The sequence below is a fragment of the Ornithorhynchus anatinus genome, chromosome 17 (assembly GCF_004115215.2).
Source record: "Ornithorhynchus anatinus isolate Pmale09 chromosome 17, mOrnAna1.pri.v4, whole genome shotgun sequence".
Classification (NCBI taxonomy): Eukaryota; Metazoa; Chordata; class Mammalia; order Monotremata; family Ornithorhynchidae; genus Ornithorhynchus; species Ornithorhynchus anatinus.
Genome location: NC_041744.1, coordinates 40497966 through 40519522, shown reverse-complemented (window position 1 = coordinate 40519522; position 21557 = coordinate 40497966). Strand labels below are relative to the sequence as shown.

Sequence of the window (21557 nt, the reverse complement as noted above, 5' to 3'; positions counted from 1 at the left end):
GTTGGGAGGAAGTGGTCTGGGGAGAAGAATAATCCACTGAGGAAAATCTCTGAGAGGAGAGGATAATTCCTAAGGGCTGTGGAAATGAGAAGAGCTGTCAGTTGGCAGCTTTGAAGGGGAAGTGAAATAATAATAATAATAATGATAATAATAATAATACATTTATTAAGCACTTACTATGTGGGTACAAGATAATCAGATTAGACACAGTCTCTGTCCCACATGGGGCTCACAGTTTAATGGGGATAGAGAACATGTATTGAATCCCTATTTACAGACGAGTAAATTGTGGTTCAGAAAAGATAAGTGACTTGCCCAAGGTCATACAACAGATCAGTGGCAGAGCCAGGATTAGAAACCAGGTCCTCTGACTTCCAGGATGTGAGCACATCCCATTAGACCATAATGTTTCTAGGCATGAGTGAAGGCATGAGTAAAAGATAGAAGTAGAGCTTCCATTCTCTTCTAATTGTTCAATGAAGGCTTCTGAGGAATCTCTACTTGATTAACTCCTGATCAACTCTAAATCCTTTTACGAATGAGTCAACCTCATTATTAAATTAAATTAAATGGATTAAATTAAATGGATTAAATGGATTCCAGTTCTGAACAACATTTACAATCAATTTATTTCAAAGACAAGTAGGAATAAGGTCTCTCACCAGCCTATACCACATTTTATTTTCAATTAATTCTTGGCAACATATTCTATGCCTTCATTACCAATGAATCCAGGCACTGTTTGTTTATGTGTTTTTTAAAAAATAGCAAGCAACCTGTATTTTATAGGTTTGAACTATATACAAATGAGTCTCAAAAATTAGCCCCAGTTGGGACTGGGATTGTATCTTACCTGATTAACTTATATCTACCTCAAGGTTTAGTATAGTGCTTGGCACATAGTAAGTGCTTTATGAAGACCATTAAAATGAACCAAGTTCATTTCTTTTACTTTTGTACTGGTTATACAACACTTCCTGTTTCTCCTGTTCTTTTAAAAGTCTATACTCTCTTATTAGCAAATATACCAACTTTATATGCATATAAAATATAAATAACATATTATATATATACATATATATAATGCAAAATAACAACTCTCTTTGTACAGATCCATTCACTCTTCTTTCCAGCCTTGTCTCAGGAGATGCCCACTATGTGCCAAAAGGCTAAACCTTCTCATCTAGTGAAGATAAAGTGATGAAGATAATGATGATGATGATATAATAATAATAATAATAATATATTATCAGTGAGAATAAATGTGAGGGTCAGAGTCCAGCCATTAATGCCCTTTTAATTACCACACAATGAGAAAAAGAAGAGTACTCTCCCTCCACTTTATGACTGGGCGAATTTTGGAATGAGAACAAGCAGCAACCTCTTTCTATAAACAGTGCCCACAGAATCAAAGGGACTAAGCAAGGAGCCTTCCAGAGTGAGCTTCTCTGGGATTGGCTGGGTGGGAGGGCCAGCATGAATCACCTGAAGATTTTCCTATTTGCCTGAGGATCATAAGCTGAATCAATCAGTCAATCATTATTCATTCATTCAATCATATTTATTGAGCACTTATTGTGTGCAGAGCACTGTACTAAGTGCTTGGAAAGTACAATTCAGCAACAGATAGAGACAATCCCTACCCAACATCGGGCTCACAGTCTAGAAGCAGGAGACAGACAACAAAACGAAACAAGTAGACAGGCAAGTTCAATCAGTCAGTCAGAAGCATTTATTGAGGATAAGGCTGACAGAAAGAAAACATGCAGAGGATCAATCAACTATTCAATCAGTAGTATTTACTGAATGATTGAGAAAACCTGGGAAAACAAATCAGGTGGGGAGAGAGAATAATACTCTTTTATATGCCATCTTATCCTAACAAAAAGCAAGATTTCCAGTAGCATTTTCTGAAGTTAGTAGTTTTAATGAAATGGGTTTGATTATTCTGAATTTCATCCTGACAAATGATAGCTGGGAGTGGTAAAAATATTTTTTTTGTTCACCTTTCCGGCTCTGCTTAAATGAATTGTATGTGATATTCAGATATTTCCTGTGTGGGAGTGATATATCCTGTGTACAGGAGTGTAAACTTAAACCGTCCCATGTACAGTATATTCTAGCCTTCTTGTTTCCAACAAGACAGCTTCAAACTGAGCTTTCTTTTTTTTCATTAAATTTTTTTAAGCTCTTACTATGTGTCAAACACTGTTATAAGCACTGGGGTGGATACAAGTTAATCAGATTGGGCACAGTTCCTGTTCTGCATGGGGTTCACAGCCTAAGTAGGAAGGAGAACAGATATTTAATCCCCATTTTACAGCTGAGGAAACTGAGGCACAGAGAAATGAAGTGACTTGCCCAAGTCACATGGCAGGTAATTGGCAGAGCTGAGATTAGAACACAGGTCCTCTGACTCCAAGTACCATGCTCTTTCCAATAGGTCATGCTGCTTCTTCTTGTTCAAAGTTGAACAGGTACCTTCAGAGAATCCCTCTGATTCTCCCACTCTCCATTTCTTCCTCTGCACCCCAAGAGCGAAGCTCAGAATGAAAAAAATTCACAGTATTCCAAAATGTATGGAAGTACCATCCATACCTCCTGCAAAAAGGACATCTGATCACTGGGCACCATCAGGAAGGGGAGAGAAAATACCTATGTGAAACTATGGTAGAGCTACACCTGGGAAACAGGCAGACAGATATAGATAGGTAGGCAGAGAGATAAAGCACAGTAAGTGTTCAATTAATATGAATAATCAATTTGTCGATTGACTAAGGAAAATTATCATGAGGTTCCCCTAATGTTGTGGCTCCTGGAGATAGAATCCTGACATGGGTGGACTGTGGACTTGAGCCAGGAGGGTATTTCTCAGGTTCTTATGTTCTAAGATAAGGTAATATTATAAATTACTTATTTATAAAGTTGGGATTTGTTAAGTGCTTACTATGTGCAGAGCACTGTTCTAAGCACTGGGGTAGATTCAGGGTAATCAGGTTGTCCCACGTGAGGCTCACAGTCTTAATCCCCATTTTAAAGATGAGGTAACTGAGGCAAAGAGAAGTGAAGTGACTTACCCACAGTCACACAGCTGACAAGTGGCAGATCTGGGATTCGAACCCATGACCTCTGACTCCAAAGCCCAGGTTCTTTCTACTGAGCCTTGCTGCTTCTCTGTTATGGCAGAGGAGCTTTCCCAGCCCCCTCCAGGCTATGGAGCACCTAGACCTGACTGGGGATGGCCGCCGTCTCCCTCAAAGGCCTACACATCTTGCAGCACAGTCTGACCCAAATGGCAGGCCGGATACTGCAGCGGCTCCGGGAGAAAGTGGAATGGCAGAAGCAGCAGAAGGCAGTCTGTTTCCCCGCCACTCCCCCCCCAGTCTATAAGCTTATTATGGGTAGGGTACATGTCTGCTAATTCTGTTGAACTCTCCCAAAAGTTTAATACAGTGATCTGCACATAATAAGTGCTCAATAAATATGATTGATTGAGTGTGGCAAGTACGGACAGGTATATGAGCATGAGATCAATCAATCAAGCTATGATATTTATTGAGCGCTTGCTGTGTACTGTACTAAGCACTTGGGAAAGTATGGTATTATAGAGTTGGTAGACATGATCCTTGTCCATAAGGAGCTTATACTCTAACAGGTGGAAACAAATACTTCTGTGTTCAAAACTCTAATCTACCAAACACATAGGCCTAGGGATTTGGGGACTGCTGGCCCAAGAGCAATAGCAATAGCCCAAGAGCAATAGGGCTAATTTAAAAGAGAATATGAAGTGACAAAGGCAGACCTAAAGATCCAAGTCAGGCCTTCTTTGTTCCTGAATATGGGTGAAAAGATGTAGGAGAGTGCTTAGTACAGTGTTCTGTATGTATATATGTATTTAGTTGATTGATCAATTGATTGATTGAGGCAAAAATGAGATGTAAAAGGATAGATTAGGACTGTCTGGAGCCACTGTAGCTTGAGTTATGAGAGAGATTTCAGGCATCAGGCGGAGAGAAAACAGTCAAGCAATGAGCATGGAGACCTAAAAGCCCTGAGTTCATTCATTCATTCATTCTTTCATTCAATCGTATTTATTAAGGGCTTACCATGTGCAGAACACTGTAATAAGTGCTTGGGAAAATAAAATACAACAATAAAGAGTGACAATTCCTTCCCACAATGAGTTCACAGTCTAGGGGGGACAGGTGGGGAGACAAACATCAGTACAAATAAATAGATATCAATACATATAAATGAAATTACAAATATATATATTAGTGCTGGGGGCTGAGGGGGCATGGAAGGGAATGGGAGCTGAGGAAAAGTTGGGCTTAATCTTGAAGGCCTCTTGGAGGAGATGTGCCTTCAAAAAGACTTTGAAGGGGTAGAGAGTAATTGTCTGGCAGATTTGAGGAGGGAGGGCATTTCTGGGAGGGTGTTCCAGAGACAGGATGTGGGCCAAGAGTTGTCGGTGAGACAGGTGAGAGCGAGGCACAGTGAGAAGGTTAGCATCAGAGGAGCAAAATATGTGGGTTGGGTTGTAGAATAAGTGAGGTGAGGTTGGAGAAGGCAAGGTGATAGAGTGCTTTAAAGCCAATGGTGAAGAACTTGTGTTTTTGATAAAGAGGTGGATATGCTACCACTGGACACTTTTGAGGAGTGGGGTGACATGTACTGAACGTTTCTACAGAAAGATGATCCAGGCAAGCAGAGTGAAGTATGGACTGCAGTGGGGAGATGCAGGAGGTTGGGAGGTCAGCAAGGAGGCTGATGCAACAATCTAGGTGGGATAGGATGAGTGATTGTATTAAACATAGTAGCAGTTTGGATGGAGAGGAAAGGGCAGATTTTAGCAATGTTGTGAAGGTGGGACTGACAGGAATTGGTGACGGGACTGACTATGTAATTTGAATGAGAGAGAGGAGTCAAGGATAATGCCAAGGTTACGGGTTTGTTTGACGGGAAGGATGGTGGTGCCATCTACAGTGATGGGAAACTCCGGGAGAGGAGAGGGTTTCAGTGGGAAGATAAGGGGCTCTGATTTGGACATGTTAAGTTTGAGGTGATGGGAGAACATCCAAGTAGAGATGTCTGGAAGGCAGGAGGAGATGCAAGCCTGGAGAGAGGGAAAGAGATCAGGGAAGAAGTGTTGAGTATCATCTGTGTAAAGATCATAATTGAAGCCGTGGTAGCAAGTGAGTTCTCCAAGGGAATGAGTGTAGATGGAGAATAGAAGGGGACCCAGAACTGAACCTTGAAGGACCCCCACAGAGTGTGGGAGGCAGAGGAGAAGCTGATGAAGGAGACTGAGAATGAACAGCCAGAGAGATAAGAGGAGAACCAGGAGAGTCCAGAGTCAGTGAAGCCAAGGTTGGATAATGTTTCCAGGAGAAGAATAATAATAATGTTGGTATTTGTTAATCGCTTACTATGTGTGAAGCACCATTCTAAGCACTGGGGTAGATATAGGGGAATTAAGTTGTCCCACATGAGGCTCACAGTCTTAATCCCCATTTTACAGATGAGGTAGCTGAGGCACTGAGAAGCTAACTGACTTGCCCAAGGTCACACAGCTGACAGGTGGTGGAGCCGGGAATAGAACCCATGACCTCTGACTCCTAAGCCCGTGCTCTTTCCACTGACCCATGCTGAGAAGGGGTGGTCGATAGAGTCGAAGGCAGCTGAGAGGTCAAGGAGGATTAGGATGGAGTAGAGGCCATTGGATTTGGCAAGAAGAAGATCATTGGTGTCCTTTGAGAGGGTGGTTTCTCTGGAGTGAAGGGGGTTGGAAGCCAGATTGGAGGGGATCAAGGAGAGAATTGGAGGAGAGGAATTTGAGACAGTGGGTGTAGACTCACTCAAGGAGTTTGGAGTGGAATGGTAGGAGTGAGATGAGGAGATAACTGGAGGGAGCTGTGTGATCAAGGGAGGGTTTTCTTAAGATGGGGAGGTAAGGGCAAGTTTGAAGATAATGGGAAAGAAGCCATTAGACAGTGAACAGCTGAATATGGCTGTTAGGGAGGGTAGGAGAGAAGGAAGTGTTCTGATATGTGAAGGAATGGGGTTGGATGCGCAGATGGAGGGGTTGGATTTTGAGAGGAGTCAGAATATCTTCTCTAGAGATACTGCTGGGAATAATGGGAGAGCTGAAGAGGGGGTGGGAGGGGTGAGGGGCTGAGGACTGAGGTGGGGAGATTTTAGGGAGCTCACACCTGATGGTGTTAATTTTCTTAAAGTAGATGGCCAGGTCATTGGGGGAAGGGATGGGAGAGGTCAGGGGACAGGGGGCCTAAGGAGGGGTATAAATGTCTGGAACAACTGGGGAGGACAGTGGGCATGGAGGTCAATAAGGGAAGAGAAATAGTTTTGCTGGCAGAGGAGAGGGCAGAGTTAAAGCAAGCAAGGATAAAGCTAAAGTGGACAAATTCAGCCTATTTAGATTTCTGCCAGCGGCATTCTGAGGCTCGAGCACAAGAGTGAAGAAGGCAAACTGTGCAGGGGATCCAGGTCTGTGGGTATGAGAATGACAAAGGGTTAGGGGAGCAAGTGAGTTGAGTTCAGTAGAGAGGGTAATGTTGAGAATGTCTATTTGGTCATCAAGAGTGAGTAGATTGGGAATGGAGGATAAGTGGGACATGATGAGTTGAGAGAATTGGATGGGGTCGAGAGATATGCGGTCTCTAAGGGGGAAAAGCATAGTTTTACAGGGAGGAGGATTGTGGGAGAGGAGGCAAGTGAGAACATAGTGGTCAGAGAGAGGGATTTCAGAGTTGGTTAAGGTAGAGATGTGCAGTGGTAAGAGATGATGAGATTGTGTTTCTTTAGGGCATTGTGGATGGACTGGACTTCTAGAAAATATGAAGACCACAACAGCTGTTTTTCTCATTCCTATAGTATTGTTTCAATTGAGCTTCCCAGGTGAATTTAACAACCCTCCTTTTCCTTTCCTTGAGTTGACCAAGCCAAAGTGCTGCAGGAGGCTCTACAAACTTCTCATAATAATGGTAGTGTTTATTAAGCACTTAGTATGTGCCAAGCACTGTTCTAAGTCCTGATGTAGATACAAGATAATCAGGTCAAAACACTGTCCCTGTCCCTCATGTCTCACAGTCTAAGTAGGAGACAAAACAGGTATTTAATCTCCATTTTATAGACAAGGAAGCAGAGGCACAGAGAAGTGAAGTGACTTGCCCTAAATCACCCAGTAGGAAAGTGGCAGAGCCAGGATTAGAATGTAGGCCTTATGACTTCCAGGCTGCTGATTGTTCCACTAGGCCACTGTTTTCTCATCAGAATTGGAATATCATTAGGATGCTAACCTTTCCCTAACTCTCTTCTGAAGCCACCCATGTTCTCTTTCACCTCAAGGCTGCTCCCCAAAATGAGATGTACAAATATCAGCACTAATCATAAGGAACTTTGATCTTGTTACACTGTTACATCAAATGACTGATAACCCTGTTTTGTTCCCTATCTCTTTGAACAGATCAAAATAGAAAAAAAACACCTGTGGTTAGCAAGTATGCCAGCAGTGTATGGGGGAGGAGTGGGCTCTGCACGAAGAGGACACTGTAAACTTCTCATTCTTTTGAAGCCATAAACCCTCTCTCTGTGTGTGAGAGTGGCAACTCTTTCCCAGAGTAAACCTAAGTGTATTGCATCCAAGGCCAGAATTAGTAAAAAGAAATTCAACTATTGGAATATGTTGTTTCCAAAGACTCAAGCTTGATGTACTTGAACTGAATCACCAAACCCCAGGATCCAAATGAAGCTTCTGTTTAAAGGAAACAGTGAAGTCAGCGGATGTCCTGTAGCTCATTACAGTCTGATCAAATGTCCCAGGCTCTGAGCAGTGAGCAGGCAGGTCTAAGCAGAGTCACGGGGGTGAGGGGATGAGAGTAAGGAGAGGGTAGAAAAGACTGGAATGATCATCGGCCATGGAGAATGATGTCATTTACATGAATTTAGGGATTTCAGCCAAGAAAAAGCAGAGTCTTTATAATACAGGTAAAGTCTATTTGATATTTCACTTTCAGATTTTTTCTGAGGGTAATAATTTTACATCCCCTGAAGGAAATGCTGGGTAATTTTTTCACTAAGTTTTAATTTTCAGCTGAATAGTCTGGATATGCTAAAGGAAGATTACTTACCTTTTCTAAGACAGATACCCAGATCTGAACTACTTAAGGGATTCTTTAAAGTAGACTGTAACTCTGTAAGCTCCTCTGCTACACTGTAAGCTCCTCGAGGGCAGAAGTCTCTGCTAATTCTATTATAGCCTCTCAAACATTTAGTAAGGTGCTCTGCACTCAGTAAGCACTCATGAAATATCATCAATTGACTGTATGTTTGACTTATAGCAGTAAGTAAAAAAAGTGAGAAGAAGTCAGAAGGATCTGGGTTATAATCTCAGCTCCATCATTTACCTGCTGTGGGACCGTGAGCAAGTTACTTAACTTCTCTGTGCCTCAGTTACCTCATCTGTAAAATGGGAATTAAGAGTGTGAACCTCATGATTTGGAAAATGGACTCAGTCCAACCCAATTAACTTGTATCTATCCCAGCACTTAGTATAGTGCCTGGCACTTAGAGGTGAACAAATATGGTAAAAGAAGGTCACTGCTGTGGAAAATTAGTTTCAGTTACATGTTTGTAAGTAAATGATCTAGCTAGTTCATGAGTCCTTTTCTAATCTTCAAAAGGAGAACCAGGACAGAACTGTGTCAATGAAATGTGAGTGAAGTGACATTTTCAGGAGAAGAGAATAGTCAACAGAATAATAATAATAATAATAATAATGGTATTTGTGAGTGCTTACTATGTGCCAAGCACTGTTCTAAGTGCTGGGGTAGATACAAGGTAATTAGGTTGTCCCAATTGGGGCTTTCAGTCTTAATCCCCATTTTACAAATGAGGTAACAAGAAGGCCTATAAGGTAAGGAGGATTAGCCCATCTGACTTTGCTTTGAGGCAGTCACTGGAGATCTTGAAGAGAACTGCCTTGAGGGAATGAAATGAGTGAAAGTATGATGTTGTGGGTCAAGTATTCATTCAATCGTATTTAGAGTAGAGAGTTTAGGCAGGAATGGGAGCAGGTTGAGGGGTGGAGGGAGCTTGGGAATCCAGCAGTGGGTAGGCTTCCCTCCTCCCAAATCTTGCCCTGATATCATCTCACCAGCTGGCCCGCCTGATTACTGATCTGGACCCATTGCAGCATCCTGAACCTGCTTTGTTCCTGGTCCTGCCGGTTGGTGTGAGCTTTCCATTTTTCTATCTTTCCCTCCTCTTGTGTCTATCCTCTGGCATAAGGGCATAAGAATGGGTAAAGGAGAGGGGAGAAAGGATTGGGAATGGGAAGGGCAAAACTTAACTTGTTAAGCCACTAAGAGGGAAGAACATTGTCAGAAAGGTTTTCCGTTCACATCTCTCAGGGTATAATGAGTCTGGAGGATTTTCTGACCAGAAGAATGTGAAGAATTATTGCCCCCAAACCTGTCATTTCTCTTCTTGGCCTGTGACAGTCCCCTGGAGACTATTTGAAAAACACTGTCCTATGGGTAGAGTTTGCATTTGAGACTTTGTATTCTCAAGGTGGAAAGGATCAAGGAAACACTAAAAGTGTTTCAGTGACAATAAGGGATTGAAAAATACTATATCATTTCCAGTATCAATTAGGGATGAGGGTGAAACTCAAGCATTTGCTCTGGTCAGACATGGATTGTTGACAAGGTGAATTTGATTTTCTGGATGTCTCCTGATTAAACCAGGAGATTTCTTGATTGTCATTGTTGCTTCACTTCTCTGTGAGCCACCCTTTGTGGTTTGGGATAAGGTAGATCCTTGCTGTGTTGATATCTTTCATAACTGAGCTGGTCTTGGTTTTCATGCCTGCCTTTGGATTGCCCAATCTTTGCGTAGCCTTTGCTGAAGAAGAGCCACCTTTCTTCTGATGGCTGCCCACCAGGCTCATTAGCTAGTTAGATAGTTATGGAATGGATTAAGAATTTAGTCATTCTGCAAATGTCTCCCCATCTCTTGCCATGGGGTGTTGGTATTTTATCCTGATTATCTGCCCCAGGCAATGCATGTCAAGTTATGGTGTGTTGTCCAATTTCACACAAACAGATAGTGACAACAGCTGCAGAGACACAGATCAGGGTCTTTAGGCTGATTCCCCTTTCTTCACAGAGGCATTTTCCTAGTAGTCTGTAAGATCCTTGTAGGCAAGGATTGTGTCTACCGAATATTGCATTGTACTTACCCAAGTGCTAAGTACAGAGTTCTGCACATAGTAAATACTCAATAACAATCATTGACTGATAGATTAATTCTAAATATTGCATTGCCCATGCTGATACTTTTTGAAATATCATCATCAGTGACATCATTTGGGGGACAGCGTGTTGCCCAGGTATCAGAATTTTTCAACAGCTTTAAGCTGCTCACTGTTGACAGATACCATTGAAGCACAACCTCTTTGAAACATGATTTAGATCTTCTTCAGACTGAATGCCAGTGCAAGGGTTTAACAGCTCATGGAAAACATTCAGTGAGCAATTTTATATCCTGAAGAGTATCCTTTAGACTGTAAGCTTACTGTGAGCAGGGAATGTGTCTACCATATCTATTATATTGTTATATTGTACTTGCCCAAATGCTTATTAAAGTGCTCTGCACACAGTAAGTGCTTAATAAATACAAGTGATTAGTCACTAGTTTGGAATATTTTACTAATAATATAGTGGTATTTGTTAAGTGCTTACTATATCCCATGCACTGTACTAAGCACTGGGGTTGATATCTTACCATTGGCTTTAAAGCACTATCACCTTATTATTATTATGGTATCTGGTGAGCAATTACTATGTGCCAGGCACTGTACTAAACACTGGGGTAGGTTCACGCAAATTGAGTTGAACACAGTCCCTGTCCCACAAAAGGCTCACAGTCTTCATCCCCATTTTACAGATGTGGTAACTGAGGTACACAGGTGGCACAGATAGGATTAGAACCCATGACCCACTTACTGCCAGGCCCATGCTCTGTCCACTACGCCATGCTATTCCCCTATCACCTTACCCCTTCCTAACTTATCTAATTAGCTACTACAACCCAGTCCAAACACCTCACTTCTCTATTGCCATACTACTCACTCAATCTTGATCTCATCTATGTTACCAATGAGCCCTTGCCCACATCCTGCCTACATCCTTGGAATGATCTCGCCCTTCATATCTGACAGATGATCACTCTCCCCACCTTCAAAGCCTTATTAAAGAACATCTCCTCCAAGAGGCCTTCTCTTAAAAAGCCCTCATTTCCACTTCTCCCACTCCTCACAACACATGGCCTAGTGGACAGAACAAGGGCCTGGGAGTCAGAAGGGTATGGGTTCTAATCCTGGTTTTTCCACTTCTCTGCTGTCACCTTGGGCAAGTCCCTTCACTTCTCTGGTCCTCAGTTCCCTTATCTGTAAAATGGGGTTTAAGACTGAGCTTTATGTGGGACAGGGACTGTGTCAAACCCAATTTGAATATATCCCCCCCAGAGCTTAGTACAATACCTTGCATATAGTAAGTGCTAAATAAAGTACCACAATTATTATCATTACACATCTGTAATTTGTTCATTTATATTAAGGTCTGTCTCCCCCTCATAGTGTGTAAGCTTGTTTCAGGCAGGGAATATGTCTACCAACTCTGCTACATTGTACTCTCCCAAGTGCTTAGTGCAGCGTTCTGCATACAGTAAGTGTTCAATAAATACTACTGACATACTATACAAACAAATCAGACACAGTCCCTATACCACATGGGGCTTACAGTCTATCAGTCTAAGAGAAGAAGGAGGAAAGATATTTAATCCTCATTTTACTGATGAGGAAAGTGATTGACAAAGAAGTTAAATGACTTTCCCAAGGTCATAGAGTGGGTAAGTGTTGAAGTTAGGATTAGTACCCAGGTCCCCTGACTCTAAGTCTTATCCCATGCCCACAGATGAGAATCTTAGTCACCTTTGTCCTTGCATGCAGTCACTGCAAATTTGAGGCCACATCGAGGTGGTATTTTCTTAAGTGCTTGATTACTGACTGCATCAGCGTCCTTGTTGACCTCTCTGCCTCCTGTCTCTCCCCACTCCAGTCCATACTTCACTTTGATGCCCTGATCATTTTTCTACAAAAATGTTCAGTCCATGTTTCCCCACTCCTCAAGAACCTCCAGTGGCTGCTCATCCACCTCCGAATCAAACAGAAACTCCTTGCCATTAGCTTTAAAGCACTCAATCACCTTGCCCACTCCCACTCCCACCTCACCTCACTAATCTTCTATTATGACCCAATTCACACACTTAGTTCCTCCAATGTCAACCTACTCACTGTACCTCAGTCTCATTTATCTTACTGCCAACCTCTCACCCACATCCTACCTCTGGCCTCAAACACCCTCCCTTTTCATATTTCACGATTATTCTCCCCACTTTCAAAGCCTTTCTGAAGGCATATCTCTTCCAAGACATCTTCCCTGACTTAGCCCTTATTTCATTTTCTCCAACTTCCTTCTGGAAGTGGCTGGAGTCACTTTCATACTTCAGACATACCATGATAGAATGTTGTGGTGGTCTGTGGGTCTCTGCAGCCTTGGTCTTCACCACAATAGCCCACAGAGCTACTTCTAAGAGACCAAACCCCAAGAGTGTCCCCAGGGTCCTAGTGACAGCTCATGTTACTAACTGATTAAGGAACAACTTTAGGGGCAGACTTGTGTGTACCTTCAGTAACTCAACATCTCTTAAATAGCTGCCACCACCCCATGCCTTTCAGGATTGTTCCCCAGACAGCCGGGGAAGAATTTGAAGTCCAGCTAGCCATTCCTCTGTCCATGAGGGCTGGTTGCTGGGGATGGAAGAAATTTTTCTCCTTCCCCGACTATGCTCTGTGGGGAGATTTTCCATTCAGGCATGAGTCTCACCTGTCTACCCCTAAAACAGGCATTACGAGTTACAGATCATAGCTGGCTTGTAATTAGATTTAACAATAAAGGGCCAGCTGTGGTGGTTTAGTTTCTGCAAAGTATGGATAGAGAACTAAAACTGTCAATTAATCAATCAATTGTCTTTATTGAGAACTAACTCTGTGGGAGGCCTATATGCTTCCCAGAGAAGCAGCGTGGCTCAGTGGAAAGAGCACGGGCTTTAGAGTCAGGGGTCATGAGTTCAAATCCCAGCTCTGCCACTTGTCAGCTGTGTGACTGTGGGCAAGTCACTTAACTTCTCTGTGTCTCAGTTACCTCATCTGTAAAATGGGGATTAAGACCGTGAGCCCCACGTGGGACAACCTGATTCCCCTGTGTCTACCCCAGCGCTTAGAACAGTGCTCTGCACATAGTAAGCGCTTAACAAATACCAATATTATTATTATTATTATGCTTGGGTGGGTACAATATTAACTGTCCTACAATATAAACTGTTCTTAGTATTTAGGGTGGAAGTTATCAAGATTAGCCAGATATTTTGAGCAGTGGTTCTTTAAAACAAATTCAGGTTTTTAAAACTCTTTCCTTAAAGCTAGAATCTTTTCCATAGTGGGGAGCCACCATCTTCCATATACCCTTGAAGTGATTTGCCCAAGGTCACAAAGCAAAGTGGAGGAGCAAGGATTAGAACCCACATCCTCCACATAAGGGAGTGGAGGAAGATAAAATGGGGGCTTACTAGGGGAAGGCCTTTTGGAGGAGATGAACTTTTAATAAGGCTTTGAAAGTGGGGAGAGTGATGGCCTGTCAGTTATGAAGAGGTAGGGTGTTCCTGGCCAGAGGCAAGAGGTTGGTGAGAGGCCAGTGGCGAGATATATGAGATCGAGGTATGATGAGTAGGTTGGCCTTAAAGGAGTGAAGTGTATGCACTGAGTTATAGATGGAAATCAGGAAAGTAAGGGAGGAGTGGGCAAGGTGATTGAGTTCTTTAAAGCCGATGGTAAGGAGTTTCTGTTTATGCCGAGGTGAATGGGCAACTACTGCAGGTTCTTGAGGAGGAGTGGGAAAACATGGACTGAATGTTAATGTAGAAAAATTATCCGCACCGAAGAGGGAAGTATGGACTGGAGTGGGGAGAGGCAGGAGGCAGGGAGGTCAGCAAGGAGGCTGAGACAGTAATCAAGGTGGGATAGTGTAAGTGCTTGGATTTCTGTGGTACCAGTTTGAATGGAGAGGAAAGGGAGGATTTTAGCGATGTTGTGAAAGTTCATTCATTCATTCATTCATTTGATCATACTTACTGAGTGTTTACTGTGTGCAGAGCACTGAATTAAGTGCTTTGGAAGTATAATTCAGCAATAAAAGAGACAATCCCTGCCCACACTGGGCTTACAGTCTAGAAGGGGGCTGAGAGACATCAAAACTGACAGGATTTAGTGATGGGTTGAATATGTGGGTTGAAAGAGAAAGATGACTATGAAATAATGCCAAGGTTATGGGCTGGTGAATCAGAGAGGATGATGGTGCTGTCTACAGTGACAGGAAAGTCATGGGGAGGACAGGTTTGGATGGGAATATGAGTTCTGTTTTGAACATTTTAAGTTTAAGGTGTCAACAGGATATACAGGGCTGGAGATGTCGATTTGGGAATCATCTGCATAGAGATGGTAGCTGAAGCCATGGAGTGAATGAGATCTCCAAGGAAAGGGTGTAGATGAAGAATAGAAGGGGACACAGAACTGTACCCTGAGGCATTCCCTCAAGGGAGTGGTAGGTAGAGGAGGAGCCCCTGAAAGAGACTTAGAATGATCAGCCAGACAGATAGGTCAATTAAGCTAAGGTTGGGTAATGTTTCCAGTATCAAAGACAGCTGAGAGGTTGAGGAGGATTAAGATGGGGTTAAAGGCTGATCAATTGTCAAGAAGATCATTGGTGACTTTGGAGAGGACAGTTTCTGTGGAGTGAAGGGGGTGAAGGGCAGATTAGAGAGGGTCAAGGAATGAATTGGAGAAGAGGAAGTGGAGATAGTGGGTGTAGACTATTTGCTGATGGAGTTTGTAGGGGAATGGTAGGAAGGAGATGGGGTGATAACTAGAGGGAGCAATGGGGTCAAGGGAGGGGTTTTTTTTAGGATGGGGAGGCATGAGCATAGTGGTTTGGAATGTTCTGGGAGGGGACTGGTTTTTGGTCAGTGAAGTGAAAAGCTAACCCCTATCCCCCCCACTTCCTCCCCTTCAAGTGGCAAAGCTGAGTCCTACTTGGGGGCTGAGCAGGGAAAGCTTTAGATTTTGGAGTTGGCTGAGATGAGGCTGCAGGCCTGACTCCTGTCCGTGAGATTCCATCAAAAGGATCCAGACCCAGGAGATGGATTTCTCTCTCTCCAAGCTCTATCTTGGATAGAAAATTAAGGTTAGTGTGGGTTAATTTGAACAGGATCTTAATCTGTGGATCATTTAGGCCTAGACCCAGTTCCTCAGAGTTCCCCAGTAAAAACAATACCTTGGTTTTTGTTTAACATTTTTTATTCCCAAAGTGCTTTCATATTAATTATGTAATTTTTGCCCTCAAAACAACCCTAGCACAGTGGCACATCTGGTATTCAGACTGATCCCTGGGTAGGCTCCTTCAGGAGCTGAAAATAATCACATGCCAAATTTCTCTTTGAATGAAAACACCAATGACGTCCTTTTTGCCAAATCCAATCCTAATCCTCTTCAACCTTTCTGCTACTTTTAGGATTATGGATCAACACCCTTCTCTTGGAAAAAATTATGTAACCTTGACTTCACTGACATTGTCCTCTCCTGGTTCTCTTCCTATCTCTCTGGCTCCTCATTCTCAGTCTTTGTCACAGTCTCTGCTCAAAGCTCAAGGCTCAGTTCTGGATCCCCTTCTATTGTCCCTCTACACCCACTCCTTTGGTAAACTCATTTGCTCCCATGGCTTCAACTACCACCTCTAATCAGATGATCCCCAAATCTACCTCTCAAGCCCTGATGTATCTGCTTCTCTTCAATATTGAATTTCCTCCTCCTTCAGGACATCTCTACTTGGAGGTCACCCTGATAACTTCAAACCTAACATATCTAAAAATACTCATCTTTCCACCCAAACTCTGTCCTCCTTGTGATTTTCCCATCTGGTGGACAACTCCACCATCCTCCCTTTCTTGCAAGATCATAACCATGGATTATACTCAACTCATCTCTCTCATTCATCCTACACATTCAATCTGACATGAAATCCTGACATTTTTACCTTCACAACATTCCTAAAATCCAAGCTTTCCTCTCCATCCAAACTGCAACAATGCTGATTCAAACACTCATCATTTCCTACTGTGACTCATCAGCCTCCTTGCTGACGTCCCTGCATCACTCCAGTCCATATTTCACTCTGCTACCCAGATCATTTCCTCTGGGCCTTTAACTCCCTCCTCCTAAATATCCAACAGTCCATCACTATCCCCACCTTCAAAACCCTCTTAAATACACATGTTCTCCAAGAGGCCTTCCCAAACTTCTTCAAATGCCATCCATTTGTTTTCTACCCAGGGCAACTCCATGGACAAGCCCTCTTCAAAATGCTCCATCTTCTGTCATAATGTCATTTTGGTTTGTGTGTCCATAGAGTTTTTTTGGTAAAAATACGGAAGTGGTTTACTTCAGTGCAGTAAAAACTTGAGTCTCTGCCGTTGTCTTTGATTAACATTTTAATGACTTGATCATCAGCCTCTGACTCTTCCCCAAGTTGCTGCTGCCCAGCAAAGGTGAATTGACTTAGACTTTCATTCATTCATTCATTCAATAGTATTTATTGAGTGCTTACTATGTGCAGAGCACTATACTAAGCGCTTGGGATGAACAAGTCGGCGACAGATAGAGACAGTCTCTGCCGTTTGACGGGCTTACAGTCTAATCGGGGGAGATGGACAGACAAGAACAGTGGCAATAAATAGAGTCAAGGGGAAGAACATCTTGTAAAAACAATGGCAACTAAATAGAATCAAGGCGATGTACAATTCATTAACAAAATAAATAGGGTAATGGAAATATATACAGTTGAGCGGATGCGTACAGTGCTGTGGGGATGGGAAGGGAGAGGTGGAGGAGCAGAGGGAAAGGGGAAAAAGAGGGTTTAGCTGTGGAGAGGTAAAGGGGGGGTGGCAGAGGGAGTAGAGGGAGAAGAGGAGCTCAGTCTGGGAAGGCCTACCAGACTAAGCCCTTTATTTTCCTATCTACCCCGCCACCTTCTGCATCAATAATGCACTTGGCCGTACCCCTTATGCCCTTTGATACACCAGCCCCACAATACTTACATAAATATTCTTATACTCTACTATTTCCCCTATACCTAATTCACTTGAATAATCTAATACTTCACCCAGTTATTATTTACCCTCTAGACTGTAAGCTCCTTTTGGGCAGGGAATGAGTACACCAATTCTGTTATACTGTAATTTCCCAGGCTCTAAGTACTGTGCTCTGCACATAATTAACACTCAACAAATACCACCAATTGATTGATATTGTAAACTTCTTCTCAGGGAGATTACTTGTACCAACTCTTGTATTGTACTTTTTCCCAAGTACTTAGTACTGTACTTGGAATGCTCAGTAAATACGACTGATTTATTGATTGATTGCTTGATAGTCAGCACTCAAAAATACCACTGATTGATTGAATTCATTCATTCAATTGTATTTATGGAGCACTTACTGTGTGCAGAGCACTATACTAAGCACTTGGGAAGTACAATTCAGCAACAAATAGAGACAATCCCTGCCCATGACAGGCTCACAGTCTAGAAGGGGAGAGACAGACATCAAAACAAGTAAACAGGCATCAGTAGCATCATTATAAATAAATATAATTATAGATATGAACACATCATTAATCAAAATGAATAAAATTATAATTATAAATATGTACATATATACACAAGTGGTGTGGGGCAGGGAGGGGGAGTAGAACAAAGGGAGAGGGTCAGAGCAGTGAAGAGGGGATGGGGAGCATTGGACTGTGTCGTATTTCTGTCCTTTTGGGTTACTGACTAAATCCTGATATTAATCATGCCTAGTTTGGGGACATGTTCATTCATGGTCTCTGGGGCCTATATCTCTCAATCCATTGGGTGCCAGACAGGTTTCCTGCCTACAGTCTAGTTTACAGTCTAGATGGGGAGACAGACATTAAAATACAAAAATTTCCTTGGATCCCAACAATCAATCAATCTATCAATGGTCTTTACTGAGCACTTACTATGTGCAGAGCACTGTACTAAGCATTGGGGAGAGTATAATATGAGTTGGCAGACATGATTCCTGACCTCAAGGAGATCACATTCTAGTGGAGAAGATCAACATTGAAATAAATTACAGATAGAAGAAAGAGCAGAGTATAAGGATATGTACATAATACATAAGTATTGTGGGGCTAGGGATAGGGTGAATATCAAAGTGCCTAAGGGGAATAGACTCAAGTGCATAGATGATGCTGAAGGTAGGGCAAATATTTGGGGGAAATGAAGGGTTAGTCACACAAGGTCTAAAGCACTCCATCACTTTACCCCTCCTACCTCCCCTCACTACTCTCCTTCTACAACCCAGCCCACACACTTCGCACCTGTGGTGCTAAGCTGCTAATTGTGCCTCCGTCTCGCCTGTCTCACCACTGACTCTTGGCCCATGTCCTGCCTCTGGCCTGGAATGCCCTCCCTCCTCAACCAACAGACAATAATTCTCCTCTCCTTCAAAGCCTTATTGAAGGAACATCTCCTCCAAAAGTCCTTCCCAGCCTAAGCCCCCCATCCTCTTCTCTCATTCCCCTCTGCATCACCCTGAACCTGTCATCATGACTTGCTCCCTTTGTCCTTCCCCACTTCCAGCCCCATTGCAAATGTATATATCTGTAACTTATTTATTTGTATTGATATCTGTCTCCTCCATTTTACATTGTAAGCTCACTGTGGGCAGGGAATAGTCTGTTTATTATTGCATTGTACTTTCCCAAGCACTTAGTATTCATTCATTCATTCATTCATTCATTCATTCATTCATTCAATTGTATTTATTGAGCACTTACGGTGTGCAGAGCACTGTACTAAGCACTTAGAAAGTACAATTCAGCAACAAATAGAGACAATAGAGACAATTCCTGCCCACAATGGGCTCACAGTCTAGAAGGAGGGAGACAGACATCAAAACAAGTAAACAGGCATCAATAGCATCAATATAAAGATATAGAATTATGGATGTATTCACATCATTAATATAAATAGAATTATAAATATGTACATATATTCAAGGCTCGATGGAAAGAGCACGGGCTTGGGAGTCAGAGGTCAGGGGTTCTAATCCCAGCTCTGCCACTTGTCTGCTGTGTGACCTTGGGCATGTCACTTCACTTCTCTGTGTCTCAGTTACCTCATCTGGAAAATGGGGATTAAGACTGTGAGCCCCATGTGGGACAACCTGATTACTTTGTTTTTACCCAAGCATTTAGAACGGTGCTTGGCACATAGTAAGCACTTAACCAAATACCAACATTATTATTATTATTATTATTATTATTAAGTGTTGGGGGTGGGGAGAGAAGAGCAGAGGGAGTGAGTTGGGGTGATGGGGAGTAGAGGGGGAGCAGAGTAGAGAGGGAGCAGAGGAAAGGGGGGGCTTAATCTGGGAAGGGCTCTTGGAGGAGGTGAACCTTCGATAGGGCTTTGAAGAGTGGAAGCGTGATTGGAGGATTTGAGGAGGGAGGGCATTCCAGGCCAGGGGTAGGACGTGGGCCAGGGTTTGATGGTAGAACAGGAGAGAATGAGGCACAGTGAGAAGGTTAGCACCAGTGAAGCAGAATATGTGGGCTGGGATGTAGAAGGAAAGAAGAGAGGTGAGGTAAGAAGGGGCAAGGTGATGGACGGCTTTGAAGTACAGTGCATTTAGTATAGGGCTTTGCACATAGTAAACACTCAATAAAAATGATTGAATGAATGAATAAATGAAAGGCATCTTGGAGGAGATGTGATTTTAGTAGGACTTTCAAAGTTGGGAAAGTGATGGTCTGTTGGATATGAAGGGGGAGGGATTTCAGGAAAAAGGGAGGACATGGGAGAACCATAAGCATTGAGACCAATGAGATCAAGGCACGTGAATAAGTTGGTGTTAGAAAAGCAAAGAGCACAGGTTGGATTGTAGCAGGAGAACACTGAAGAAAAGATAGGAGAGGAAGAGCTGATTGAGTGCCTTAAAGAATATGATAAGGAGTAGGGATTTGATGTGGAAATGAATGGGCAATCATTGGAGGCTTTAGAGGAATGGGGAAACAGGAGAAGAAAGTTTTTTTAGAAAAAATGATCCAGGCATCAGAGTGAAGCTTGGACTGGAGTGGGAAAAGACACTGAAGGCAGAGTGGTCAGTGAGAAGGCTAATTATTGTCATGGTGTTTTTAATTGCTTAAAAACTTTGCAAGTGCTAATGTAGATAGAAGTTAATCAACTCAGGCATAGCCCCTGTCCCATAATGGGCTCACAGTCTAAGTGGGAAGGAGAACAGGAGTTGAATCCCTACTTTATACATGATAAAACTGAGGCACAGAGAAGTTAAATGTTAAATACCCAAGGTCATGTAACAGATAGCTGACAGAGCTGGGATTAGAACCCACGTCTTCTGGCTCTCAGGCTCAGGCAGAAAATGTTAAACGCTTGGAAAAGCATGGTAGCAATTTGGATGGAGAAGAGGGAGCAGATTCTGGAGATGTTGCAGAGGAAGAACCAACAGGATGTTGTGACAGACTGAATACATGGGTTGAATGAGAGAAATGAGTCAAGGATAATGCCCAGTTTATGGGTTTGTGAGGCAGGGAGGATAGTGGTGTTTTCTACAGTGATGTGAAAGTGACTTTATTTGGCCTCTATGCTTAATGTTCAGGTGCCTTGTGTCTTGACAGTTGCCTGGAACATAGTATCATGGAGAATTTCCCACTTATTTTGAAGGCTGGGGATTTGATTTGAATTTTCTATTTCAGCAGGGTTGTTGTGATATTGCTGCCTGAGCTCTTGCAGATGTCTTCATTCTCCAGAAACTTCATGACTGGCTGATTTGGGGATTTAATGAAATGGTTCTTTAGACAGTGTGATCTTAGAGCATGTGAGCTATTATCTGTCCTGCATGCCTGCTTTAGAAATAACAAATGTGCACTGATTCCACATATTTTAATTTTTTTCTCCCCCACTACTGGCACAACTGGCACTTCTTTTACCAAACACCTTCTAATTGTACAACGAAGTGAAAGTCACTCCCAGAAAAAACATGCCAACCAGTTCCAGGCAAGAGCAGGAAAGTCAACAAGGTAAGACACTCTTCTTTTTAATGAATTCTTTAATGTGTTCTTCAACAACCCTGACCCAAATATGGGAGCTCCTGGAGAAGCAGTAGCTTCCCTGTTTCTGGATTCCTGGCTAGTGTGGGGCAGAGTGTGGCATTTAACTTTTTCTATTCATTCATTCAGTCAGTCATATTTATTGAGTGCTTACTGTGTGCAGAGCACTGTACTAAGTGCTTGGAAAGTACAGTTCAGCAATATAGAGAG

General features: G+C 42.6%; 1 protein-coding gene across 3 annotated transcripts in view; it reads left to right on the top strand.

Moving 5' to 3' along the window:
- Window positions 1-7832: 7832 nt before the first annotated feature.
- LOC114817672 (killer cell lectin-like receptor subfamily F member 1) overlaps window positions 7833-21557 on the top strand; it is a 33610-nt gene continuing 19885 nt past the window's right edge. For all 3 annotated transcript variants that reach the window (XM_039914589.1, XM_029081665.2, XM_029081668.2), the window contains exons 1-2: window positions 7833-8007; window positions 21255-21317. In XM_039914589.1, the coding sequence (XP_039770523.1) occupies window positions 7938-8007; window positions 21255-21317 (133 nt within the window). In that variant the 5' untranslated portion in view covers window positions 7833-7937. The remainder of the gene's footprint in view (window positions 8008-21254; window positions 21318-21557) is intronic.